The sequence below is a fragment of the Betta splendens genome, chromosome 3 (genome assembly GCF_900634795.4).
Source record: "Betta splendens chromosome 3, fBetSpl5.4, whole genome shotgun sequence".
In the NCBI taxonomy this organism is placed as follows: domain Eukaryota; kingdom Metazoa; phylum Chordata; class Actinopteri; order Anabantiformes; family Osphronemidae; genus Betta; species Betta splendens.
Window position 1 is genome coordinate 11,973,809 of NC_040883.2, and position 26,183 is coordinate 11,999,991.

At 47.1% G+C, this 26,183-nt stretch overlaps 1 protein-coding gene across 7 annotated transcripts in view; it reads right to left on the reverse strand.

The window, feature by feature from the left end:
- Positions 1 to 3,337: 3,337 nt before the first annotated feature.
- smyd3 (SET and MYND domain containing 3) overlaps positions 3,338 to 26,183 on the reverse strand; it is a 37,067-nt gene continuing 14,221 nt past the window's right edge. For 3 of the 7 annotated variants that reach the window (XM_055507429.1, XM_029145343.3, XM_055507430.1), the window contains 7 exons: positions 12,055 to 12,122; positions 9,554 to 9,656; positions 8,983 to 9,093; positions 8,393 to 8,480; positions 7,789 to 7,963; positions 3,742 to 3,850; positions 3,338 to 3,601 (listed from right to left, as the gene is read on the reverse strand). In XM_055507429.1, coding sequence (XP_055363404.1) covers positions 3,503 to 3,601; positions 3,742 to 3,850; positions 7,789 to 7,963; positions 8,393 to 8,480; positions 8,983 to 9,093; positions 9,554 to 9,656; positions 12,055 to 12,122 — 753 coding nt within the window. In that variant the 3' untranslated portion in view covers positions 3,338 to 3,502. Of the gene's footprint in view, positions 3,602 to 3,741; positions 6,763 to 7,788; positions 7,964 to 8,392; positions 8,481 to 8,982; positions 9,094 to 9,553; positions 9,657 to 12,054; positions 12,123 to 26,183 lie in introns of all 7 variants that reach the window. The other 4 variants (XR_008694214.1, XR_003785436.3, XR_003785435.3 and 1 more) reach the window with 4 other exon arrangements.

Genomic DNA, 26,183 nt, shown 5'->3' on the forward strand with positions numbered 1-26,183 from the left:
TTCACGCCGGGTTCTCTTCATTCATCACGCATGGGCTCTGCGCTAATGAAATACACACAGCTCCACATTATGATTCAGGCGCATAATACATCCAAATCCTCTTAAAGCGCGCTGGCAGGCAGCCGGCGGACGGCTCCATTCACACCGACGCGAACATGTGTCTGCATCTTCCCGTGACTCAGTGAATCCCAGCAACAAATCAGCACCTGCTTAAAACCCGTCGACAGCCTCCGGCAACATTTGAGAGGATTTTATATCACAATGAGCTTTTGGTTGGTTTAAGTCACAAAGGCTGGCTGGCGGCCGCTCAGAGCATCCACAGACAGATTTTAATTTTCATAGTTATTTGTTGTTTGGGTAAAACAGGGACCACGTGTCACACTTAGGTGGAATAAAGCTATAACTGCCTGCATCTGTCCGATAACGTCTAGCACCTGTCTGTCAAGAACACTGATCAGCTCAGAGTACGTGTTCCCACGCTCGCCTCCTGTCTGGCTCCGCGAGCTCAGGCTGAGAAATACAGTCCTGTGGCAGATGATAAGGGCCGACGCGCCTCACCTGTCAGTGTCACGTCAGAACTTCGTTCCAGAAAGGCCACGAGGCAGAGCCGACGCCATAACAGGGACCTGCTCCCGATCGGCTAGAAAAAGGCGGGACGGGGGCGCGCGTCTCATCATCGCGCGCGCTGCAGTTTCCGCGGCCCCGTGCGAAGGCGCGGCGCCTTTACTGCCCCGTAGGCAGCTTCCTGGGTGACATCTCGCCGGGCTTTGATCAGCCACGCGCAGCGGGGGAACCAGAAAGAGAGGAGGGGGAACCCGGGGGCAGAATACACCACAGACGAGCGGGGAACAAAGGACAGCGACAGGGACATGGAACGGGAGCGAACGGGTGTCGAGGACCGCGGTTCAGGCAGCGAGGGGTGGAGGAGCTCAACAGGAAGGAACATACTGTAGCTACAAGTAAATATAGTAACATGGAGAGAAACAGGGACAGGTCTCCTGGGTAACAGCTGACCAGCGCTGTAATATGACATAATTAACAGCTCATTAATGGGCCGGTGGTCCTCTGTCACTGAATCATTTACCTCAGTAAGTGGAGGGCTTTTATTTCCTGTCCAGGAGTCAAGCTGCCCGCTTGCTGCTCCTGGAGGCTAATTTAATAACCGCTAGGTCCACTCGGCCTCGGTAACTGCTGTGCATTATGTGAGCAAATCGCCTCGACGGCATCCTGCTGTAATAGTTAACATATCCATTGGTAATCGGCCTTCATGGGTTTAGACGCGGACGAACCGAACGCTCATCGAATGACTCAACAGTTCTTTGGTCTAAAGAGGAAACCCACTGGAATATGACGGGAAGGTGCAGAGCTGATGAGGAGATAATGGGCCACCGCGAGACGCCGTCTGCCTGGAAGATTGCGCCAGTCTCACCAATATGCGCTCATTTCCACCAATTTCTTCTCGCTGAACCCTGAAATGCAGGACGATAATAGAGAAATGGTACCTGGGATAAAATCCAACACCTCCCCCTGTTATTACAGAGCTGCCGCTCTGTGTGGAGAATGAGTCGAGAGGAGACCGAGGCAGTCCGGTCTCGAGCTCCGTTTGAGCAACACAATGTGGTTTAAGGTAAAGACACAATGAGAGGTGAGACGTTCTGAGGGCGGGGAGGGAGAGCGGGGGTGAGGTGGAGCGGAGCGTCTCCGGAATCAAAGTGAAGATTGAAAACGGGGGAGAGCAAATCGCAGCGGGGGTGAGTGAAAGGGAGGGACGAGACTCCGGCGAGCGGGGAGTTTAATTTGAAAGCCTCTGGGGAGCGAGCGAGCGAGCGAGCGAGAGAGTGAGTGACAGAGGGCTGAGGCGAAGCCGTGGCGAATCTAATTTGATGGCTGTTATGAGGCAGGAAGAGGGTGAGAGGCTGTGGGCCGCAGTAATGGAGGACAGACTCTACCCACGGCCGCACGTCTTCACACCCCGTCCACGTGACTGGAAGGTCTGTAGGCTAACAAAGCGCTAATCACACGCAGATCCTGGTATGATGGGCTGGTTCTTCTCAACAGACAGTGACGGCCACTATTCGTCAGCGCAGCTTTAGTATCAAACCGTGGCTCACTAATGTGCTTTTAATTGTTTTCTGACAACAATGGATGGGTCTGTATTTGGGAAAATTGTTTTACATTCCTTAAGGTCAGTGGAAGCAATATAGCGATATTTTTCTATTTCCAATGATGAATAATTGCCTCTAATCATCATTATGTCCATCAATCTTCAACATGTTTATTAATAGGTGGTGTGGGGTGGAGGACACGCAGAAGCAGGTGACCCATCTGTTCCTCACAGATACCGGGACCGACGTTTTACTCACACAGACAACTGCAAAGGAAGCTTCTATAATCTATTCGTACAAGGTTACGTTCAAGGTTCAGGCCACAGCCAGAGAACGAACAGTTCACGGCCCACTAATCCTGGGTGGAGGCAGGATTCGGGTTTTCCAACGGGTCGAGTGCTGCAGCGATGAGCAAAGAGTGTGAGAAACACAAGCTTTCGCTGGGTACCGACTCTGTCCTGCTGCTCACAGTCTCACTGTGGCAAATAAAAACAAATCCACTTGAAGATGAGCCACATTATTCGAAGCTCACAGCTGTAAACAGGAAAGCTCCCGACAGCAAACATCCTCCTTAACCTGAATCTGAATGAATGTTTTCAGGACGTGTGGCTGGTCGAACAGCATCGCTTTGATGCAGCGTGAATAGAGAAGACGAGGGTCCGCTGCACAGCGTCACCATGTTACAGTAACATGTACACATGCGTCATAGCAGAGCAGCACATTTGTTCTTTAGTTTGGGCTTCATGTTTTTTTTTACTTCAACCCAGGTCTTAGCTGCTAAATTGCTCAGTTTAAAAGCTTGTCAGAAAGTGACAAGTGGACAAAACGTCCTCACTGTCAAACCACACACGGTTCCCTCAGAGGAAACGCTGTCATCAGGTTGCAAATGGTAGAATTTGGGGATTAGTGTGTGTGTGTGTGTGTGTGTGTGTGTGTGTGTGTGTGTGTGTGTGTGTGTGTCACCTGCTGACGGAGGAACACACAGAAGCATGGATCAACATGTCTGTGTGTGTGTGTGATGTGTGTGATGTGTGTGTGCAGATGAGGAATGGATGTTTTCACACCCTGAGTTTACTAAACTAACACACGGAGCTTTTGGCCGTGACATCATTCATTCATCATGATGGAACCTGCAGATACACAAGGCACACACACAACTACAGACCAACAACCCCCACGACAACCGAGGCTGCAAGAAAAAACGTTATTTATACACTACTTAAGTACTTGAGGACTGTTTTAATGTATTTTATTCTCCCCGTTTTAAGATTAACTCACAAAGATAGAGAATAATTTTTATTCAATTATTAATTATTTTAATGATATTAACTACTGGACCAATGACTTGTAACCATGTATAAAATAGGAAAAGTACTAGTTTGGTTGTTTTGCATCGATCATTCATCCGTCACACAGCGACATTCTTCCAGCTTCATCAACAGATCTGTGGTCAAGGGGTGATCACCCCCGTGAGTGAGCTTCAGGATCTGATAGGCCTGAAAAACAGAGAGCACAGACACTGGAACAACATGCTACATACGAGCGCTGCACTGGACCCGTGTGGCACAGCACACGTGTGTGCAGCCTGTCGGGTCTGCGCTGTTGCAGGTATCCTGCACCGGCCTGATCCTCACACCTGTTTGAATGTGTCCAGTGCGTCCTGGGTGTGCTCCAGGTAATGCTGCAGCTTTCCAACTCTCATCAGCTGGACTCCGTGAACCGGATGAGGATCAGGGAAGTATCGTCTTAAACACAGGAACAGAGGAGCAGAGTGAATCAGGTGCCAAATACCTACATACATTAGCTGCGGTCTTGCCCGTGCTTAGGTCAAGTGTCCCAGCTGTTACCTGTTCTCCAGCCACTGCCTTAGCCCCTCCTGGGGGATCCATCAGGACTCACAGATCTCCCTCTGGTTAAAGCCAGTTGGATGACTCATTTCAACAGCCCTGAGGTATATGATTAGAAGCCCTCTGCAAGATGACAGGCAAAATCCCATCATCATCCCTACGAGTGTAAATAGAAGTGTCGGAACAACCTCTGCATTGTTCCTCAGCCTCCTGCCTACGGCACTTTCTACATCCCAGCCATGAAATATGCACTTAACGTGCAACGGCACAATCATGTGTGTGTCCTCCCGCTGTCGAGCACGAGGCAACGCATCGACATTCAGTGCACGGACGGTGGACAAGACAAGATGATTAGACAGACAAGACTAATACAGGTTGTTCTGCTGGTCAGTGCATGTGTGCAGGTGTGTGCATGTACAAGCACTGAGTGAGGAACAGCAGTATTTGGAGATTGAAAGCTTGCATTATGCATGTGTTTCTGGCTGACGGCTCCTGCTGGGATGCGGATGCGTGTGCTCGTCTGTGTGTCTCCAGCTTCCTTTCTTTTGCATTTTGACTACTTTCCAGAAAACGACACCAGGCACAACAAGCGCCACGCAGTTTCCCAGGATGAAAGCACAGACGGAGACAGAGACAAACACACACACACACACACACACACACACACACACACACATCATGTGCATTGTGCATGTGTGTATTCGTGTTTATTATCCGCCACACGAACGTGCACACGTCTGTGCTCGGTTTCTTTCGCCGCGCTGATTTTAATCAAAAAGACGCAGGAGCAGCGAGCGCCGTCGGCGAAGGTGTGTGGATTGTTAACGAGACGCGCTGATGCTCAGTGACCTCTGTTTAAAACACACATAGAAACACACATAACTGTCAAAACTGGGACAGTCCTGGTCCTACAAAGATAAAAACACACTGGGGGCTTCTAGTAAGCAGCTTTATTGTCCGCAAACACCAAAACGCTCATTTGCTGTGTTCTAGGTGTTCCTCTCCGTCCTTCCCCTCTAATCTCCCCTTCTCCCACCTGTTTCTGTTTGTGCTCCTTGCCTCGCTACAGTAGCTGCAGGGATTAAACTTGGCGATGCTCCTCTGATGCTTTCCATTTATTCCTCTCCACCTCTGCTCGTTTCCCTCTTGATTACACACGCAAAGCGCTTCTTTAAAGGTTTCACATCACCCCCGACGCGCACGTTAAGATGCTCGCAGACACAACACACCTTATCTGTTCCCATTCTCCCACTCGCTTTAACATGCTTGAGTGGTGAGGTCTCGCCCGGTCCGATGCGCTCACACAGGAACAAAAAGGCCTGTGAGTAAACACGGTTGCGTCAATACGCAGCGGCAGCGTTAACATACGGAGATAAGGTGAGAGTCCGCCCCCCCCTCTGTGACCTGGTGCATCCAGCAGCTTCACCGCTCTGCAGATTAAACACAATGAGCTCCCAGCTGAAGGTAAAAGGTGAAGGGAGTCTGCGCGGCATCGGCTCCTGCTGCATTCATCTTAATTATTGCTCTACTCCAACCCGTCCATTACCTGAGCCGAGGTGCAGGAGTCCATCCCAGCTGTCAGCGATACACCCTGAACACCTGAACAGTAAAACCCACCAGCACCAGCCACTAAACACAGCAAACTCAAAGTGAATTAACTTCCAGCTACAGGAGTCATTTCAAACTCTGTGGTTTTGATTATTCCCACTCGCTAATTGCCCACTTGTTTGTGCCTTCACGTTGACCGATAATCTGAGCACTTACAGAGGTTAGCACTGAATCATTACACACAACCACTGGCTGCATAATAACCAGTCACAGAATCAATTCAATTACAAACCGGTGCCTTCAGTTCCCCAAACGCGCGCACACACACACACACACACACACACACACACACACACACACACACACACACACACACACACACACACACACACACACACACACACACACACACACACACACACACACACACACACACACACACACACACACACACACACACACACACACACACAGTATCCACAACGACGGCAGTAATCAAAATAAAGTACATTAAAATCATTCCTATTCTTGCCGTCTGCTGATTTCCCACATCTTATTTTGCCCTAGAACTGTAAAGAGTGTCGTCAACGCCGCAGCTCGGGGCCGAGAGCAGGAGGAGGAATTAGTAAGTCGTGGAAAAGTGCAGCATTTTCAGGCAAACGCAGTGGAACTAATGAAGCGCTGGTTGGGGAGCAAAAGATCAGAGCTGATGTTGGCGACAGACGTGGATTATGTTATTTAGCAGAACATCAAGGAAGTAGAAGAGAAACACAGATTAGCAGCGAGTGTTGGACAGTGAAGCCTCCGTATCATCGCTTATCAGGACAAAGGACATTTAAATAAGAGTTAAGCCTGACACTTCATCAGGGACTAATCCCATCCCGCACTGACCGTCCATTAACCCACCTGCTCACCTTTAGCGGCTGGATAATCTTTGTCATATATTGTAAAGATTTACTTTTTGCCAATTAAACAACTTTGTTCACAGATTTGTGGCTGCACAGATATCGATGCAGCAATGATTTGCAGCTGACATCCTGCTGAAGGTTACTGTAAAACCAAGAGTTTATAGACAGAGAACCTCTGCCTTCTGTGAGTCATTGAGGGTTGAACAGTGAATTTTGATCCACAACACTTGTTGCTGCGCACGTTTGCATGTTCCGACGGCCACGGGGACGCGCGCGGCGTCGCATCCAGCGCGGCGCGGAGCCGGGCGCGTGCAAAGCATCTATCACATCACGTACTGAGGAGGGAGACGGAACCTGCAGACAGAGCCAAAGAAGAAAGGAATCCAGATGAGGAGAGGATTCCTGCAGCTATCGCTCCTCTCTGCCGCGTGAGGAGCCCAGAGGAGGATGGGAGATGAATATGGAGGATCCTCCTCCCACTCGCTCGCACCTTCATTTCTCCTGAACGTGTTCCACTCCTCAACTTTCACGCTCTTTTATTCCTGCCTCCACTCCTCACTTTCCTCTCCCTCCTCCATTCTACACCTTGTGATTTTTGCACTTCCTTCATGCCTTCCTTCATGTCTCGCTTTTCTTTTATCTCCTACTCATCTGTAATTTTACTCACTTCCATCCTCACCCAGCCACCCCCCCCCTTAAAACTCCCCACAACCATCCGTCACTCTGGTTTTCATCTCTACTTCCCTGAGACACATTTCCCTCCGTTCCTTTCAACCGGCGTGGATCTCTCCATCCCCTTCTTCTCATCACCATCCTTCTTGCTACAGTACAGCTCGGAGTCTAGTTATTTATTGATAGGCTGTGCTGCCGATTCTCTCCTGTGAATATGTGGCTGTGTGTGTGTGTGTGTGTGTATGTGTGTGAGAGTGAGTAAGAAACTAGAGCCCTGCCCTTCACACGAGATCAATTAGAAACAAAGTGAACCAGACTGCAGAAGACGAGTGGTACTGCTGTGGCTGAGCGGGATCATCCTAAAGCAGCAAAGCAAAACTCTTGATGCAATTTCTTGCAACCTGACATGCAGATTTAAAGACCATACGTCCAGGGCCGAAGGAAATCATACGCACATATCTGAGTAAATATTGAAGATTTAATTTTCAATGCTTGCTCAGGGCTGATGATTATAGGAATGATCATGTATGTGAACAGTCAGTGTTTCATCAGATGGACGTTTGGGGGGTTTGTTTTATTTAGGAAGAAAGAAATGGGTCTGACTTGTGAGTGATTTCTGTTTCCTAGCAGAGTCCATACAAGACTCAGGAGGGACCCATCCAATCCACTGATCCACTGATCCACTGAGCCCCACACACACCGGCTCACCTGTATGCTGGCAGGGTCGTCCTGCCATATCTCAGCGCCTCCTCCCAGTCTCCCAGGTGGATGCAGGCATCTAAAGCCATGTCAGTCATCCTGAGCTTGTAGAGATTTTCATCGGGCACGTCGCCTCCGACGGCAGATAACAAACGACAGCATCGCTCCGAGAGAGATCTCCAGTCTGGAAGGTCACTTAAGGATGAGGCGCTTACACGGAGAAAACGTTCACGTTAAAGTAGCACCAATATCGTCTCTATTTTAAATTCAAGAACCGAGACTGAAATAAAACACCTGTGTAAATGTATAAATAAAGTATAAATCTGTTGTCTATCACTTTGGCTAGAAAGCAGAAACTGCAAAAAATATTATTAAAAAATTCATGGTTTAAGACTTTATAGTACATTTTAAGATGAAATAAAAAGGTTTACCACACAGTGATTAATTTATATTTGTCTCTGTACCCTTGAGTCTGCTCAAACAATTACATGTCTGACCATAAAACCATGAAGCAGCGGGTGATGAAATGCTGAGTCATCTATAAGAATCATTATCAGCCAGTGATGTGTGATGGATGAATAGCTCTGCTCTGTGTCCTCTGGCTGAAGGATACCACACTCTGCCTTCAGCGCCTCCAGGCCGGGAAGGGCCTCCTTCAGCTTGATCCACGCGGCTTCATCACCAGCGAGCATGAGGGCGTCCTACGAAGCAAACATGCACGTAAAAGTCATGACCGAGGAGAGCACAGCTAGGAGTGGCGGCGGCAGCACTGAGAGGAAGAGACGGACTGACGGGGACAGAAAGGCGGAGTGATTGAGACGGATGGCGAGGAAAAGTGCAGCTGAATGCAAGATAATTTTTCTCATTTTTCAGTAGGTGGTCAGAGAGAAGCGAAGAGGTGGAGTGTGACGGAGTGATGGAGAGGAGGACAGAGGGAGATAAGACAGAAAGGGAGAGAAGAGGAGGAGGAAGAGGACCGGACTGGAACAGGAAATTTCCCACTCAGGGATGATTAAAGGTTTATCTCATGACATCACTCACATGCTCTTCATTTTGTTTAAAAACAGGTCAATGTGATTGTTTCTATACAGGAAATTAAGAATATTGCTTATGTTTGCTTTGGTTTTTATGAATCTAAATCTTCAGCAGTAAACGTGACCGTGTGTGTGTGTGTGTGTGTGTGTGCGTGCGTGCGTGTCTTACGTCGTCTTTGGATTCGCATCTCTGGCAGAGGCAGGTGAAGTGGTACTGCTCCTCCAGCTGGACCCGTCGCTCGTCAGTCAACAGCAACGTGCCGATGTAACTTATAGTCAGCTGCGCACACACGAGGTGGATTAAGATTAAACGCGTTCATGTGTTTACATTTTGCCTTTGCTGGTTGCTGTGTGACGAGTAAACTCCAGATGCGATGGGTGCATCTCATTATGTTTAGTCAGGAGGGACGATGATGTATGGAGGTGTCACCCCGTTTGTGCTGAAGTCATTTTTCATTCGGCTTCGGTTTTTAATAATTACTTCATAACAGCCATTTCAGCATCCGTTGCTATGTATGCAATTAAGTTCACAACAATGACGACGTGATGCCACGTCCATTACGGTTTTTAGTTTCCCATCATTTAAAATAGCCTCAGGCATCAGCTCCTTCATCTATGACAACAGCAAATAGAAAAACATTCAATAAAAACTGCTAATAAAACCGTGGCAGTGGAGAAACAGTCACAATCAATAGGAACCACTGCCGTCCGTGTGCAGGTGGAGCACGGGTCCGTGTTACCTCCTCCTCTGGGTTGATTTCCCGAACAGCTCTGAGGTGCAGCGTTGTCCCCTCAAACACCATCACACAGTTTGGCCTACAGTCATGGTTTAATAGAGACAGGCTGAGACAGAGCAAGAAGGTGGAGAAGGAGAAGAAGCCCCAGGGAAGAGGAAGAGGAAAGAGGGAGAGCAGGAGATTGGGAGAGGGAGGAGGGGAGTCAGTCGGGTGAGGAGGAGACTTTTTCCTGTGATTAAATATTTAAGTTTCAAACCATTCCTACAAACACGTCCTGCCAAATCTGATGAGACATCTCATCTTGTAAGTGATCCCACATGTCGTTGTGCATCTGAGTCATGCTGAATAACCTGATCTGGCTGAACCGCAAACTGTCACATCTCCAGCTGTCTGGGTTTTTATTACTGAAATGATCACTTAAGAAAATATAGTTGAGACAGAAATGAGAAAAACACAATCGCACACGTCAGTGTGGAGAATCGCCCAGTCTGATCTTCTGCTGGGTTAATTATGGTGACTAGACCTAGTGTGAGTCCTGGCAGAAGTTGGGATTGAGCGCTCAAATCAACCAAACAACAAAAAACTAATTCCCTGCACAAAATAAGCTTCTGTCATAACAAATGTCACTCTTCAATTCCTTCACTGGGTCGATCAGATTCTGCGCCTCAGACACACGCTCACAGACCCAGGCTACTCCACTTCTGTCACAACAAAGCATTTGACTCATTTCCCAAATTTAAAACAGACACAACAGATGCTGTCACTGGTCCACAAGGAAACGCCTCTGACACGTGACGGCGTCGAGGAGCTGATGTCAAACATCAGTGCTTCAATTTATACTTCACACTTTCTCAGCTCACATTTAATATTTACATTAGTGCTGTTGGACTTAACATATGAAGCATATTAAATAAAAATTGCACTATTTTCCCATTTAATGCAGGCACAGTTCCAAATGCTAGAGTCAAAACCAGCGACACAAGGGTTTGACTCCACAGACGTTATTTATCTCAGTCACAGAGCAAAACAATGGGTCACAGAAATCAGGTGTGTGTGTGTGTGTGTGTGTGTGTGTGTGTGTGTGTGTGTGTGTGTGTGTGTGTGTGTGTGTGTGTGTGTGTGTGTGTGTGTGTGTGTGTGCCGTGCGTTGTGCATGCGCTTTGTTCCTCAGCAGCTCATTAACATACTAATTAGATTAATTAATTAGATTAAAGCCCATCTCCCATTAACAATAACTGCTCACAACCTCTGTGACTATCTGGGTGCAGCATCACATGGATGAGCGTGTAAAGACAGTGCAGGAGAACTGAGCCTCATCTAACGTGATATTTCCTTTTCCTTTCTTTGTGTGTCTTTGTCGCTCAGTGATTCTCCAGTCGTCATGTGAACCACAGGAGAGCTGAGATTAAACTGAAATATCTTTAAAAAATGAAACCTGACTGTTCATTCTGGCAAATCTGTCAGTCTCCAGACTAATAAAGCTATTTATGCACACGTTTGTGCTGAACAACCAGTAAACGTTTGGTTGGTTGTATTTTACAGTTGTTTGTATTTTCGTATTAACATGTCGGGATTTGTCTCCAGCTACATGTGAGTTTAAGGTGCTCTCCTTGAGGTAGATTATGAGAAACAAGCAAAGGTGTGTCGCATGAATTCAAAGGTTTTTCCAGCACCTTGTAAAGAGCTCAAGACAGGACTGTACATCATGATTAGAACAGCCAATTAACAGTGAATGGGAGCCGCCAGCGTGAGGGATGAGTTCAGTGGATGAGAGAGTCGACAAAAGGAGAGAAGGGTCCTTGACATGAAGCAATGAGCAGACTGATGGGGTGAACAGAGGTGTAGCCTCACCACACTAATCCCCTTCGCGCCTGCTAGCCCGCGGTTGCTAGGCAACCCAAAATATGAATAGGCAGGGGACCGTCCCATCATGTATGGATGAGTTACAACACAAGTCACACATAGTGGAGACACGCACGGTTTGGCTGAGCAGTGACCATCTGACACCAGGACACAGGCCAGACGCCTGTGTGTGTGTGTGTGTGTGTGTGTGTGTGTGTGTGTGTGTGTGTGTGTGTGTGTGTGTGTGTGTGTGTGTGTGTGTGTGTGTGTGTGTGTGTGTCTCCCTAACACATGAACCATTCACACATGATACAGTACCAGTGTCACAGTACAGGACTGCTGTGTGTGTGCATCTGTTTCAGTCACACATGCCAGACAAGAATCGCACCCGTGTCCAACCTCGTATTTCTCCTCCAGCAAACGCTGTAATATTCTGTCAACATTCATTACCATGTTTTCGCTTCACTACAGAAACCCCAGCTTCCTCCGTTTCCCCGTCTTTCATAGAACTGTCGGCAAAACACAGTATGGGGAATGAATGGAAAAGGACGGGTGGAGTCTCTGCAGTGCATTCAACGCACCACCTTCTGATTCTGTGTGCGTGCGTGCGTGCGTGCGTGCGTGCGTGTGTGCGTGCGTGCGTGCGTGCGTGCGTGCGTTACCTCGGGTACAGCCCGACTCCAACCTCCTGCAACTCTCCATCACTGATGGTGAAACAATTACACGTCACCTAAAAAAAGACAGAAGGAAGGTTAAAAGATTAGAGAAGGTGGAGATTTAAACAACACATCTGCTCTAAGTCGCTTCAGGGCAACAACAACAGCATCTTCATTCCGTTTACATATCTTTGGTTCATGCAAGAGCCCTAAAGGCAACATGACAGAAATATGACACACTGAGGTACAGACTGTGTGAAGCTCCCACTAAGAACTGGCTCTTTAAACTGTTCATGTCATGCTTTTCCGGCTGGTTAAATAAAATCATCTGTGATCCAGTACAGACGCAATGATGTTAAAGATGTTTGTTTCTAAAGACCGGTGAAAATGTTAGTGTAATAAATGGCTAATAAAGATAGCAGCTAAACCTCAGTGTTTATGGGTTGTTAGGATGATACTGAACAACAGATGAGAATATTAAAATCATGATTAGGAGAATTATTCATGAAACTATGAAAGTATGAAAATTTTAAGAGAAAGTTCTTCGTTCTTCCTCTCCCTCCAGGACCTGAAGCTCAGCAGAACGTGGACCCTGCACTAAACCTGACCCCAAACACACAAGTTGTTCTATTAGTGGCTGGTTAATGTAACGGAGAAGCTGAGTCCAACCGGATGACCTCAGTCCTACACAGATGGACCCGGAGGTCAGATCATAGGAAGCTGAGCTGAAGCTGGTTGTAGGAGGAACCCACTGAAACCTCTCCAAGCCAACACGCAGCGCTGAGGAACACGGAGCGGCTCAAGTTGTTGGAGGAAGGTCACAGCAGCAAACATTTAAAGCCCCGAAACTGGAGTCATGTGATATTTATGCAGGAACAGATTAGTAGCAGGCCTCAGAAACCTTTGCCATCACTGGGTTTCTGGTCTTTAACTGCCTGTTAAATCTGATATGCAGCTGTGATGCAGCGTCACAGAGAAGTACGTTCGCACCACCGCGATGCATCAAGGTGATTTACAGGACACGCTTCTGGAATAAATCAGAGCAAGATCCGGAAAAAGACTCACACGGAAGACGTCAAAGGAGGCAGAGATGGCTGGAATAATAGAATGGAGCTGATTTAAAGACAAAAGCAGCAATAAACACATTTGAGCATAAGGCAACAAACTCCATCCTGCGGACATGAAGGCCAGAACCTGATTCTGTTAGAACCTGTGGTGTTTAAGTTCTGTTAAAGTCAGGACTCGTAAGGAATGAAGCTGAGAGGAGGCAGCTCAGCATCACATCCTGGGTGAGTATGTAAAGTATTTCACAAAATCCTCTTCTCCCACACACACACACACACACACACACACACACACACACACACACACACACACACACACACACACACACACACACACACACACACACACACACACACACACACTTCATTCTTATTCACTTGTTCTCACACACATCCATCCCCGGCGCTGTAAGGCATGAATTAAAGCGGTGGAGTCGAATAAATCATATTATACAGCAACGTGTCAGATAAAATATACAACACATCAAGGCAGAGTAAGAGTTAGAACTGAAGGAGTTTCACACTGGTAGGAAAATGATGGGACGTGTGTAAATTATGGCAAAATGATTCTGTTGGGCTTTTGTGAGTAATTTGGCCAAACATGACATAATGCCGGATAATAATAATGAATTCGACGCGTCATTGTTCAGCCTTTTCAGCCGTCCTCACCTGGTTATGACCTACTGTACTTGCATCAAGCTACTACTGTACCTGGGCCTAATGCCACCATTACCCTGTTATTACCCAGCTTTTAGGTACCACTAGGCTCCGTCTCCAGCACGCAGAGGGATGTGAGCGTCCCCTGGGCGTCTCCGCTCATTAGGAGGAGGCAGCCCGGGCTCGCTGGCGGTGACAGCGGGGGTGCGGGGAACAGACAGGACGGTCGGGAGACGACACAGGATGGAGGCGACGGCGAAGGGAGGACCGAGCTGCTGCTGCCGGCCGTCTGCTTCTGAGATTTGCCTTCGTCTCCGTCTCGCACACGCCGACTCACATCGGCTCCATCTCGGGGGGTGAAAATCAATCTAGCGGAACATGCACATCTGTAGAAGTGGCTGGTGGACGCGATGGGCATCCAAGATGCAGACGCAGGCCTCCCTCCCTCCCTCCGCCTCGTTCGTCCTCACCTCACTCTCTCTTTCGGCCCCGTCTCGATGGGTTACGGCTGCAGCAGCAGCATCTTCCTAGTGAAGCAGCAGCTCACATCAGCGTATGTACAGGAGAACAGCATGGAGTCACACAGTACATGCCACAAAGTGACTTCAGCTCTGCAGATATTTACTGAAGGTCTGAACAATAAACAAAAACTTGCCTGACATCATGTTCTAGACTTCAACAAATGCAATTATTATTCCTTAGACTCTCCTTAGCTGAAAAGAGTCAAAGGCGTCCAATCAGAACAGCTCTTATTCATAAGCTAGAAACTGAAAAACCTTCTCACTTTCACAACTACAGTACATCCTGTATTGGTACAACAAGCTGTTTGAATGTGCCACCTCGTCCTCTAATCACACAGACCAGCGGAACCCTCCATCATAAGTACAGTATCTGTGAAATGATTGTACAAACTACAGAAATACGACGAGCGTCTGGTGGAGCGCGTCCATCATTAACCATGGCAGCGCCTGTTTTCCTTCTTATGACGGGAGGTGATTATAGCCTCCACAGCGTTAGAGTTATTTATATCCTCCCTATTAACAAAGACCGTCTCCCACAGCCGAGAGTTCACGTCCGGTGACACTTTCCATCTTTCACTCCGTCGACTGTGGTGAGCGAACGAATGGGAAGAAAGGCCCGTTCACAATACGGCGGAATCTTAACAGCGGCTCCTAATTGGAAATCAGCCACTGAGCTGTGGAGAATCCACGACGACGGCATCTGCACAGGAGTCAGTCTGCGGTGGTTCTGTTGAGAACGTCCGTCCCCACATCCATTCACTGGTCCCGTCCGTTTATTTTTCCGCCTGTCACCCACAGTTTCTGTGCTGATTAAATTTGGATGAACCGTGTGGAAATGATGAAGGTGAGACGGAAGACGGGAGGCAGAGACACGCGGCTGAGCGCAGGGTGTGGGGAGCGGCCTGTGATGTGGAAAATGGAGAACGAGATCAAAAACAGCCTATTCTAAAAGTCACCGCGCGCGAGGAGCCGACAGGAGGAGAAAACAGCACTTCTCAAAGCTAATGATCAATTCTGAACAAACTGTCAGTTCTCAAACAGTAGAACAGAGAGGAGCAAACCAATGAACGCCACGCTCATACAGATACTTCTTTTAAAGGCAGGAAACAACCCCAAAAGATAAACATTTGTGTTAATTGCTAATTTCATCTCAGCTCTTTGCTCAGATATTTGTGTGCATTAAGGAACGACTGAACTCAGGGTTTGAGATCATGATTGAATGTTCACCACCAGCGTGTCCACGGCGCTTGTTTATCAGCTCAACAGCTTCTCCTCAATTAGAAAGTCGGTTACATAAAAATCTGTCACTCCCGGTTATCCTCTTAATCTTCATCACTCAGAACACAGACGCGGATGGAAACGCAGGTGTTGCAGACACGAAATGAGGAGGGACGTGATAGAATCAAAGCCTCAACCTGCACATTCATCACAGCCACAGTACGAGAAGGTTCCAAGAATATGACGGTGGACAAAGAGTGAAACGTTCCTTCAAATCCAAAGCTGCAGACAGTCAGTAAACCACTGGTGGAGGCTGGGTGGATGATGCAACACTTTGAAAATATTGTTAATTGTTAATATTGCTGGGATTTGGGACTTTGGTGAGGAGCAGGTCACATGTCCTGATCAGTGCAGGCAGGAAAGCAGCATTCTGTGTTTGGCGACAACTGGCACATTCCTCTGGGTGTGGACGGGCTTCGGGACGACAGGGAGTTCTGTTTATCTCACGAAGGGGAAGTTCAGTCGCTTTGACGCTTTGTCCTGTCACAGCTCCAAAAACATGCCACTGGATTGTTTACGCCTTTAATGTTGCTGGAATCAGTTCAATTACTGTCAGTCTGGAAGAAACTACAAAGGCAGTTACCCTCATTCAAATCAAAAGAGAGAGAGAGAGTGAGAGTGAGAGAGAGAGAGAGAGTGTGTGTGTGTGTGTGTGTGTGTGTGTGTGTGTGTGTGTGTGTGTGTGTGTGTGTGTGTGTGTGTGTGTGCCATTAATGCTTTGATTAACTATTTATCATCTCATTGTGGTTCTAATATCATTCAGACGAGGCATCGCCTCCTCGTTCACTGTTGCTTTCCTTCATATCATTGCTCATCGTTCATGCTCATCACATATCAGCACTTGATTTAAAAAGGGTATTGCTTTAAACTGGGGTTAGAGCTGATGACGACGTTGACCTTCAGACTCAATCGAGCCTTGATGGAAGTCCCTGAGGCTGTTTTGTCTCTGGTCTCTGGGCCCCTCTGCTACCTGCTCAGGCAGCTGGTGCGCTCAGGTGTGTGTGAAATGGTTTTGCTTCAACGCTGACGCTCAGTAAATATTGTTTTATAGCCCCAGGTCCCAGCTGGAGCTATGGCACCGTATGAAGGACACGCTCCAACTTAATCAATGTCCAAGCGCCGTGGACAGCTGACAGTGGACTTTACCTTATTATTAGCAGAACGCTGACACGCAGCCTCAACCAAGACACAACAAGCGTTTACTCCTGTCAGCTCAAGTGCTCCTGCCCACAACATCACGTTTTCAGGTCTTTTCCTGACTCCTAGGTATGTAGCTATTTGGAACCCTGAGTTATCTGTGATACACACATGCAGACTTTTATATTATGTAGATTTATGTACTGTTAAGGGTCCAGACTCCCTCCCACCTTCCAACTGTGCTATTTTCCCCACTTATTGTTAACTTTAACAAAAGCAAGACACACAGACACACAGACGCACGCACACACACACACACACACACACACACACACACACACACACACACACACACACACACACACACACCAGGGATGGAAAGAAGTAAGAGAGACAGAGCGCGAGAGAGAGGAGTCAAAATGTGCTTAGAGTCATTAGTAAACTTGTTAGTGAAGTTGCTGAGCGTGAACGAGAGCAGGCTGGGCTGAATTAGAGAGGTGCACCCTGGGAAAACACACAGCAAAACAGAGGAAGGTCGGAGGAGAAGAAAAGGCAGATATTAGCATCAGCTCTGGAAACCGCAGCTAAGAAGATGGGTAGAGCACCAAGAGGCTCCCTGTGGTGCAAAGAAGGAAAGACTGCATGACTAACCATCTACAGGAATCTGAGGACGACAATGATTCCTACATTACAGTTTCATTACATCCTGTCACTATACTTAAATTTAATTTGCTTCAGCTACACTTGAATTTATTTTAAATTTAAAGCTAGTGGTGAAAAGGAATCAAACGAATACGACTATAAATGACAGAATCCATCCCCCACACGCACGCACGCACGCACGCACGCACGCACGCACGCACGCACGCACGCACGCACGCACGCACGCACGCAGTACATGTACAGTACATTGCACACTGAATTAAATGTCCCAGGCCTGTATACTCACAGGCCATTAGCCCAGCCTGTGTGGGTAGTAATCGAAGTTGAGATTGCCTCCTGCTCCATAATGACTCATTTCGACGCCCAATCATCTCCCAGAGAAGTAAGAAAAGAGAGTCTGCGCGTGTTTTTGTCAAGCTGGCACAATATCAGCTGCTGAGCTGCTGAACCGTGAGCACAAGGAGCAGCGAGCAGCCGAGTCCGTCCACGGAAGCAGATTCATGGAAGAACGTGTCAAAACGTGTGTTGAGGTTCTTCTGGGCACATTTCAGCTTCAGAAGAATCCTGTACAAACCCAAACATCTGATGTTACTCCTTCTCACGTAAAGACGTGACCCCACAGGTCAATATAGTTTCAACTTATTTCTTCTCTGACTCTCTCACTGCAGCAAGAAACAAGGCAATAATAAAGCAAAGACGGCATTTTGATAAAAGACATTAGCAGGAAAATAGGAAAAAGAGAATTAGTGCTTGGATTAGCCAAGTGGTCGGTTCGGGTCCGTTTCAATCAGAGGCGGGCAGGAGATAAAAAGCAGGTTATTGTTTTCCTGTAGGAAATGGTTTTTCACTGCTTGACTGCTCCGCCGTAGTCTGAATCAAAGGCTGCTTCACGGGGGAATAACTGTTCCTCCTTCCACTGAAGCAGCAGTCAGTCAGCCCCGAACACGATTCCCTCTGAGTTCAGTGCAGTCTGAACTTCTGCTTCACACATTCAAACAGGCCTTTCATCCACAACCCTGAGTAAACGCAGGTTAATAAACATGTTGGTGAACTTTATGAATACAAACACTAAAATGCAACAGAGGTGATACTGTGTGTTATATGTACGGCTAGATTATAGAATCTATGAAATAAGTGGACGATTGCCCAGTTTGGTACTGGTGGTACTGGTGTGACCCCCAGCTGACGACAGCCAGGAGCACAGCTGCGTCTAATGCTCCTCTGTCAGACCTGCAGCGTTCCAGCACTGCTGCTGCTGCTGCTGCTGCTGCGTGTTTGATTGACGCGTGCCTCCAGGACAAGCAGACACACATAAGAAAGATGTCAGCAGCCACGCTGGGATCAGGCCTTGCACCGTTCAGAGCCGGACCCCCAGGGCGGACGAGTGGGGAGTCTGCACACGTTTTTGGGGGCCGGTGCTTCAGGAGTGCGATGGTTGCCAAGTAACTGGGAATCCATCGGTTTCAGAAGCGACTGTCCCGTCTGCTTTGCTGGGAATAACGGCTGAGCTGATCCCAATTCATTTACAACTTCTTTTAATGATGCCACGGTCCAAAGCCACGGTTAACATCACTCGCATCACTTTAATGTTCTGTTTGGGGAGGTGATCGGCAGACCTGATTCACGGCAACGCCATGGCAACCACAGCTGTGGGTTTAGGATTCTCCACCACACTGATCCATCTTTTAATGGTTTATACAGCCCCTGTCCATCACAGGGAGGCATATTGCTGGTAATGCTCCTGGGCATCAGTACTGAACCTCAGCCCTCACTTTGTGGCATCACTAAAAAACATGTGGAACCTAATCAGACATTTTTCTAAAAATAGTCACTGTCCAACTCGCAGTGGAAAAGCAAAATGATATCCAGGTAAAGTGCACTTGTGTCAAGCGCTATAATTACCTCCCACTCCAGGAAGCTTCACCCCAGACCTCTGTGGGCCTGATGTGTACAGACCTGTCTCAGCGCTGACACACAACAAACACAGCGAGCGAGCGCCGGTGCATTCATATGCCACATGTGTCCCAGGCTGCTTGAACAGAGGCGCTGGTAACGATAATGGCGTTTTTATGGCGCAGACAGCGTTTAATCAATACTCATCCTAATGACGACACCATAACGTTACTGCTGTGCTTAAGACAGATGCTGAGTGCGGGTCCGCAGTGGAGCTGGTTTCTGCAGTCATCTAACACCCATGGGTTTGGAGAAACACTGAGGAGCTCATTTAGGATGTGAGTTAAACTACAGAAAACTACTGTTACTAATGTTTAAGTCTGTGCCTAATTACCACAACTCCATACAAATTATTTAAATGTTGTGCATTGGTTTGAACATAGGTCCGGAGCTGCAAACAAAGCAATAAAGATGCAAATATTTGTTTTGCAGTGTGAAGCACAATCACACATACAGTAATTACAGCCTTTCTGAGAACACTTGAAGGCAGCTTTTGTAGCTGTGTGCAGTCAGGTCAAAGGTGATGCGATACATCATCCTGACTCTGTGTTGTTGCTGAAGTTTTAAGATAAATGTACTAAAGTACGTCCTTGTATTTGCCTCTTACATACAGCGGCCTGGGAACACAAAGAAAATGGAAATGTCCCAGTTAATTACTTCACTACTCAACTTAAAAAGCGGAGATTAAACTGTTTTCTCCTGCAGAATTTTGTTCAGAACTAGTGAGGCTGACTTATCATTTAGGATCATCACGAAGCCGTTTTAAATGTTATAAACAGCTGGAGTCCTTTTAAGTCATGTCAGTAGATGACGGCATTTATTATTTAATCTGGTTCATAATTCATGATTTTTAATATTTCATTTATTTATTCCTGCTCATTTATTAAAGCCAACACAACAAATACAACAGCTAGAACTAACCTCTTACAGATTGTCATCCTGGGAGAGACACAGTAACGATGTCAACACGCACGCGCACACGCTGAGTAATTAATCAGTGGAACTCCGCCGCTGCGTTATTTTTGTCTCAGGAACAAGGCAGCAGCCCCCGGAGCAAAGAGGAGAGTTCAGATAAACAGAGACAAAGTAACCGACGATGAACGGAAAACAAACAAGGCACTAAGAACATAACTCACATTACAGAGCAGCTAAACTGGAAGAGTGGGAGCAAATGTTCACTTTACTGTGAAGATGCAACAATTCTATGGGACTTATTGCTGCGATTAATCAGGGAAACGTCTCCAGTTTCCTTTACAACTTTGATCTGGAGGCTGAACCTTTACATCCTGCCTTTGGAGTGTTTAAGTTGGACATCACTGCATGGAAACATCCCTTCATGTGAACTGGGCTCTTTCTCACATTCTGCAAACTCTTCCTTTTATAAAGTGCAGTTGGCTCCGAGCCGACGATGACAAACTGTCACACTGGCTGCGTTCAAACACCGCGGGGCGCTTATGGATAGAGACGCCAATCTGATATCTGACATGTGACGCAATAAGTAACACTTTGCATAAACACGCAGCTCAGACGAGAGTCGGAAGCTCCCGAGACAAAAGTCTGGCGCAGCAAATGTTTGATAAAGTGACACTTACAGACGAGCGTTTGCGTCTGGAACTGACGGCTTCTGCACAGACACATGTTTATAAAACCTCCTGCAGCAACTCCACAAAAGTAAGAAGAGAGTCGTCCTGAGAGGAAGATGACTGACACCAACAACACAACAGACGAGACAGAGACGAGACGAGAAATGATGCGGGAAAAATAGTCAGATGAAGGTGTAATAAAAATATTAATCAGTGACTGTGATTTGATGCTAAAAACATCAATAGGTGATAGATTTTCAAGAACACAGAACAGGTTTTATTGTTTGAGTCCACGAGTCAACAAAGACATTTAGACAGAAGCGGGAATCGCTACAGGGAGAAATAAAGAGACACAGAAAAAGAAGATAAAGAGACTAGAGAGACAACGAGTAAATCAAAGGCTGGACACAGAGAGGCGACTGTCTGGAGGCCAGGTTCTAACGGCTCTCTCTCACTCTCTCACTCACTCTCACACACACACACACACACACACACACACACACACACACACACACACACACACACACACACACACACACACACACACACACACACACACACACACACACACACACACACACACACACACACGCTTCTGTTCATGTCTCCCACTCGGTGAAAGCTTGCACCGAGAACAAAGCATGAATACTTTCATTCATTCATGTAAAGGAAAGAGGTTTAAAAGTGGACCGAGGTTTTTTTTTCCCACTGGTCTCGCAGCACAAGGCGCTGCTGTCTAGCGCCTAGTGCTGCTGTCCTGAAGCTGAAGCTGCCGCCGCTGCTCTACAGGTCTCTGTGTCCCTGAGGTTATTGATTCATGGACCGCCTGAGGGAATTATACACAGATATTTAAGGTGACCTCTACAGAAAAGGACAAGACAAACCCACTGCACTGACGCTGACAGGACACGTGTGGAGGGAAGAGAGCAGAGAGATACAGATGTTACAGATGAGACCTCAGTCCAAGTTCTGAAGGTCTTTGACACTCTGTGTGAAGAACAAAGAGGTACTTTACAATGTAAGGATGCAGTCTTCATATAGAAAACCCAACAAATCTCCAGGTGTGAAGCCTCCAGCAGAACGAGGCTCAGGGTGGGAGGCGTGAGCGTTTGTTTAGGGGTGAACACATCAGCACGTGTGTCCGACCTGAGAGGATAAACCACATGTTCTGCAGATTCTAATGGCAGGAAAAAAAAAAAATTTGTCCACATTTTATTTCCACAGCCGCAAGATGAATGTTCACCACGGTAAAAAGGATGAAAAGTGATCAGAGACGAACTGCAAATGAAACATAAAACTCCTCACCCCTTCATCTCACTTCCCTCTCATCAGTGCACTGCCCATTACTTCAGAGGCGTAGGCCCGCGGTGAGTAACGCGTGATGAAAGGAGGATGGAAGGTGGGAGATGAAGGCGAGGCAGGAGAAGGGCGTGGCGAGCAGACGCACGGCTGCAGAATACACGATCAAAACCCTCTCGTCTCCGCGACGCCGGCTTCCTGCGGGGGGTTGGGGGTCGCACCCGCCGAAAAACCAGGACATCACCGCTAACGCTGATGATTAGGGCGTTTTTTTAGTTACTGCTGATTGGATTTCTTGAGTTTTTTCCTGCGGTTCTGTCTGTGCTTCATCTCTCTTCATCTCCCGTCTGTGTCTCTGTGCTCCTTCACCTGTGAAACTAGCAGATGTCCTTGACTTTAAAGGACAGAGTCTGTTCAGCTCCACGCACTCCGTCTCCATCTGTCACGTCACCGCCGGCCTCTCTCGCTCCTTCTCTCTCTCTCTCTGGCCAATCAGTCATTATCACTGTGATTGTCATTATGTGATACCTTTGCCGCGTGTTAAGCCTGGATTACATGTGGCCCGGAGACATTTACACAACTGACGCACACAGCCACACTTTGCCTGGAGGACTGACCATTCATCAAGCTATCGCCTGCTTTAATCAGAACGGCTGCATTATAGTGGAGCAGCTGTTATAATTATATATAATATTTTAAATCATGTTATCTTGGAATACCTTGACAATAATGATTTCTATCAGGTGCAGTCTCCTTCACCGGAAGCTGCCGTAGCTTCATTTCCTGTTTCCTTGTAACAAGGTAAAAGCAGATCAGCAGCGTAAAAGCTTTATGCGGCTTCAACGATACAGCATTCGTGTTAAACGTGTGGGTGTGAACAGACATTTACGCAACTGGCGCCGTCACAGCCAGGACTTTAAAACTGGAGGAAAATTCAGATCAGGTGACAGAAGTAAAGTGATGCTGAAAAAGGAAAAACAGAAGCAAGGTCTGATCCTTCATGTGCAAAACGTCTTTTCACACAGATGTGAGATGAATTTAAATTCAGTAAAACAAAATAAAGCACCTCCAGGGAAACAAGCAGCATTGAAATTACTTCACAAAATACATTTTCATACTGATTAACCTGAAGTTGTTTATAAAAGCACTTCTTCTGGGACTTTCTCTCTCTCTCTCCAACACTGGCTGCAGACTCGGGGCTTCACAGTGGGAGTGAATTAAAGGGGCTCCCCATTGTAATTACACTACGTTAGATATAGCGGCCCACTGGGACGTGCGTGTTTGTGTGTTTGGCCTTCCTCCTCCTGTCGACTTCCCCTCCCACCGCTTTACTCGCGCTTCGTCTTCACCTGAGGGTGTTTCCAGAGACGGGCTCATTAAATTCCTAAACCCCCACTGGTCTGTCTAACTAAGAGATGAAATACAGAGATTGGTTGTACAGCATCACTTTAAGTGGAACAGAAAATTAATGAAAGCAGAGCAGACAAAAAAAATCATATAAGTGGAAAAAGCAAAGCCACCAGATTTGCTAAAAACACACGGCAGGTAAAACCCGAACGCTGCTCCTCCGCCCCGTCGTCCGTCTGACGCTGCCGCTCGCTTTGGGCCAGAAACAGCAGCGCAGGGGAGGAGATGAGGGTCTTATCAGTTTGGGAATAAAAAATATATGCAAAAACAAAAAATGTTTAAAAACACGGCGCTCAAGTCAGAAATGCACCCTTTCTGTGAAAAGCTCCTGAAGCTGGACGTTCAAACACGTTCCTCATATGAACTACACATCCCAGCGTCTGCAGCTTATTAAGGATTGTGAATAGCAAACAGCAAGGACTGTCTGCACTACAGACAGCCTGTGTGTGTTCACACCAAGTAATTATGCCTTCATCGCTCTGACATTTTCCAACTATTGTATAAAATTAATTGCAGCTGCACGGACGGCCCTGCATTTTGGGACGGACAGTGATTTCTGATGTTTCTGTGCTTTGAAGCCACGTCAAATCACTTCACCAGAAGCTGGTTAGCTTAGCATCGTTAGCTTAGCACCAGCTCATCTGGCCTCCTCTAAACATGGAGCAACGCAAAGCTCTCTAATTAACGAGGGTTAACTGGGGGCAGCGACTTCCTGGGATCCCATGGAGCAGTCAGAGCTGCCAAGTAAATGGTTGGCACTAAATGTTTGCAGTAGACATACATTGTGAATTAATGAGCGTTAGAGGTGTTTCTGATATTGTTGCCTGGACCACATTGTGTTGCATTTAGACCATTTTACCATCTGATGCTCTCTCTGTCAGTGAGAGAAATCGCTCACATTAAACCTGTAAGTCTGAAAAGCTACTGGTGCCGAAGCAGAACAGTTAAAGAGGAACAAGGAAATCCAGCTCAAACAGCTGGTGGAGCATTTAGGTGAGGCCGCGAGTCGTGCGTTTCCAGAACCAGAACCGAGAGCTGATGACAGGAGTCCAAGAGTAAGACGAGAAGGGGAATGAGGCAACGAGCCCCTCGAGGAAACTCATTGGGATTCAGGATGGAGGAAAAAGGACTGATGGTTGAGCGTTGTTCTGCTGGATGCTTTACAGCCTTCAGAGTCTCATGTTACACAAGGCAGCATTCAAGGAAGATTTATGCAACTGGACAGACTCAACCAGAGGGAGAGAGGATGAGTCCACTCCAACCTGGACCGGCACCTGAACCTGAGCAGAACCACTGATTAAAATCTCTTCACGAGATATAAAGTAAGAAAGAGGCTGAAGATAGTGCTTTTATATAACGATGGAGCTGGACAGAACAGGTTCTCTGATACAGTAGCCATGTTTAAAACCTGATGCCAGTGAAAAACACTGAGACCTGTTGAGGATCAGGAGACGATTCATGATGCCGGCAAACAGAGATTAAGAAATCCCCCATTCTGCAAGTTTCCTCTGGAAAATATCCAGGGCTTGACACAAAAAGCATAAACACTAGCTGGTATTTTTATCAGCCTCCATCCCTGCTCCCATCCCTTTGAACCACCAAAGAACAGTAATTACTGTAAATGCTGGAGCGACAGAGAGAAAGCACCGCGAGGATAAAGGAGACGAGAGACAGCGATGGCGGCTGGAGCCAAAAGCTGTTCATTAAGCCAAAGCTGCGGCTCAGACTCGACGCAGCAGCAGCCAGTGTCTGCACCTCGGCCGCGTGGAGCTGTTTAGACCACTTCAATAAATACATGCTAAATTATTCAAATGACCAGCTCTTTATTTCTGCTTTCTATTTCCTTGCCTCACTCCACCCCCTCATTTTTAGGACGCTCTCATCTCCTTAACCTCCATTTATTTCTGCCCTTGACTGTTTCCACCCCCCTTCACCTCTCTGGCCCAGTTATCCCAGTTCCAGTTTGCTTCCCTCCTCACCTCTCCCACGGAGCCCACACACGCCTGAGTCAATTAAACAAATGCTTTTATTGTGTCTTCCTATTACACTGTCTGCGACTACATCCGTGATGGACTTAAAGTCATTACACTAAGCTGTGTGTGTGTGTGTGTGTGTGTGTGTGTGTGTGTGTGTGTGTGTGTGTGTGTGTGTGTGTGTGTGTGTGTGTGTGTGTGTGATGTGATTTTGTAAAGCCTAAGCTAATTAGGTAGCGCCTATAGCGCCAGCACACACAATGGAAAATGTAAGAGATCAGGCTCAACATGATAAAATACATACACAAAGTAATGACATGACTTCACACCCTAAGATTATAATTTTCATCTGTCAACGATGTAAAAGCCTGGTGAGCAGCTTCCTAGCCCCCTTTCCTCCTCCCCTCCCTCCTTCCTTCCCTCCTTTCTCCCTTCCTTCTGGGAGTCTGTTGCAGTTGCCTATTAAATGCTTCCACTTGTGAAAAGTTTGTAGAGCGGTAACTTCATTTGTTTGAGAGCCTGCATCCCATTTAGCCACTCAACAGATGGCTGATAGACATAAAGGTAAGCCATGAGAATAAATTACTCCTACTCACAAAC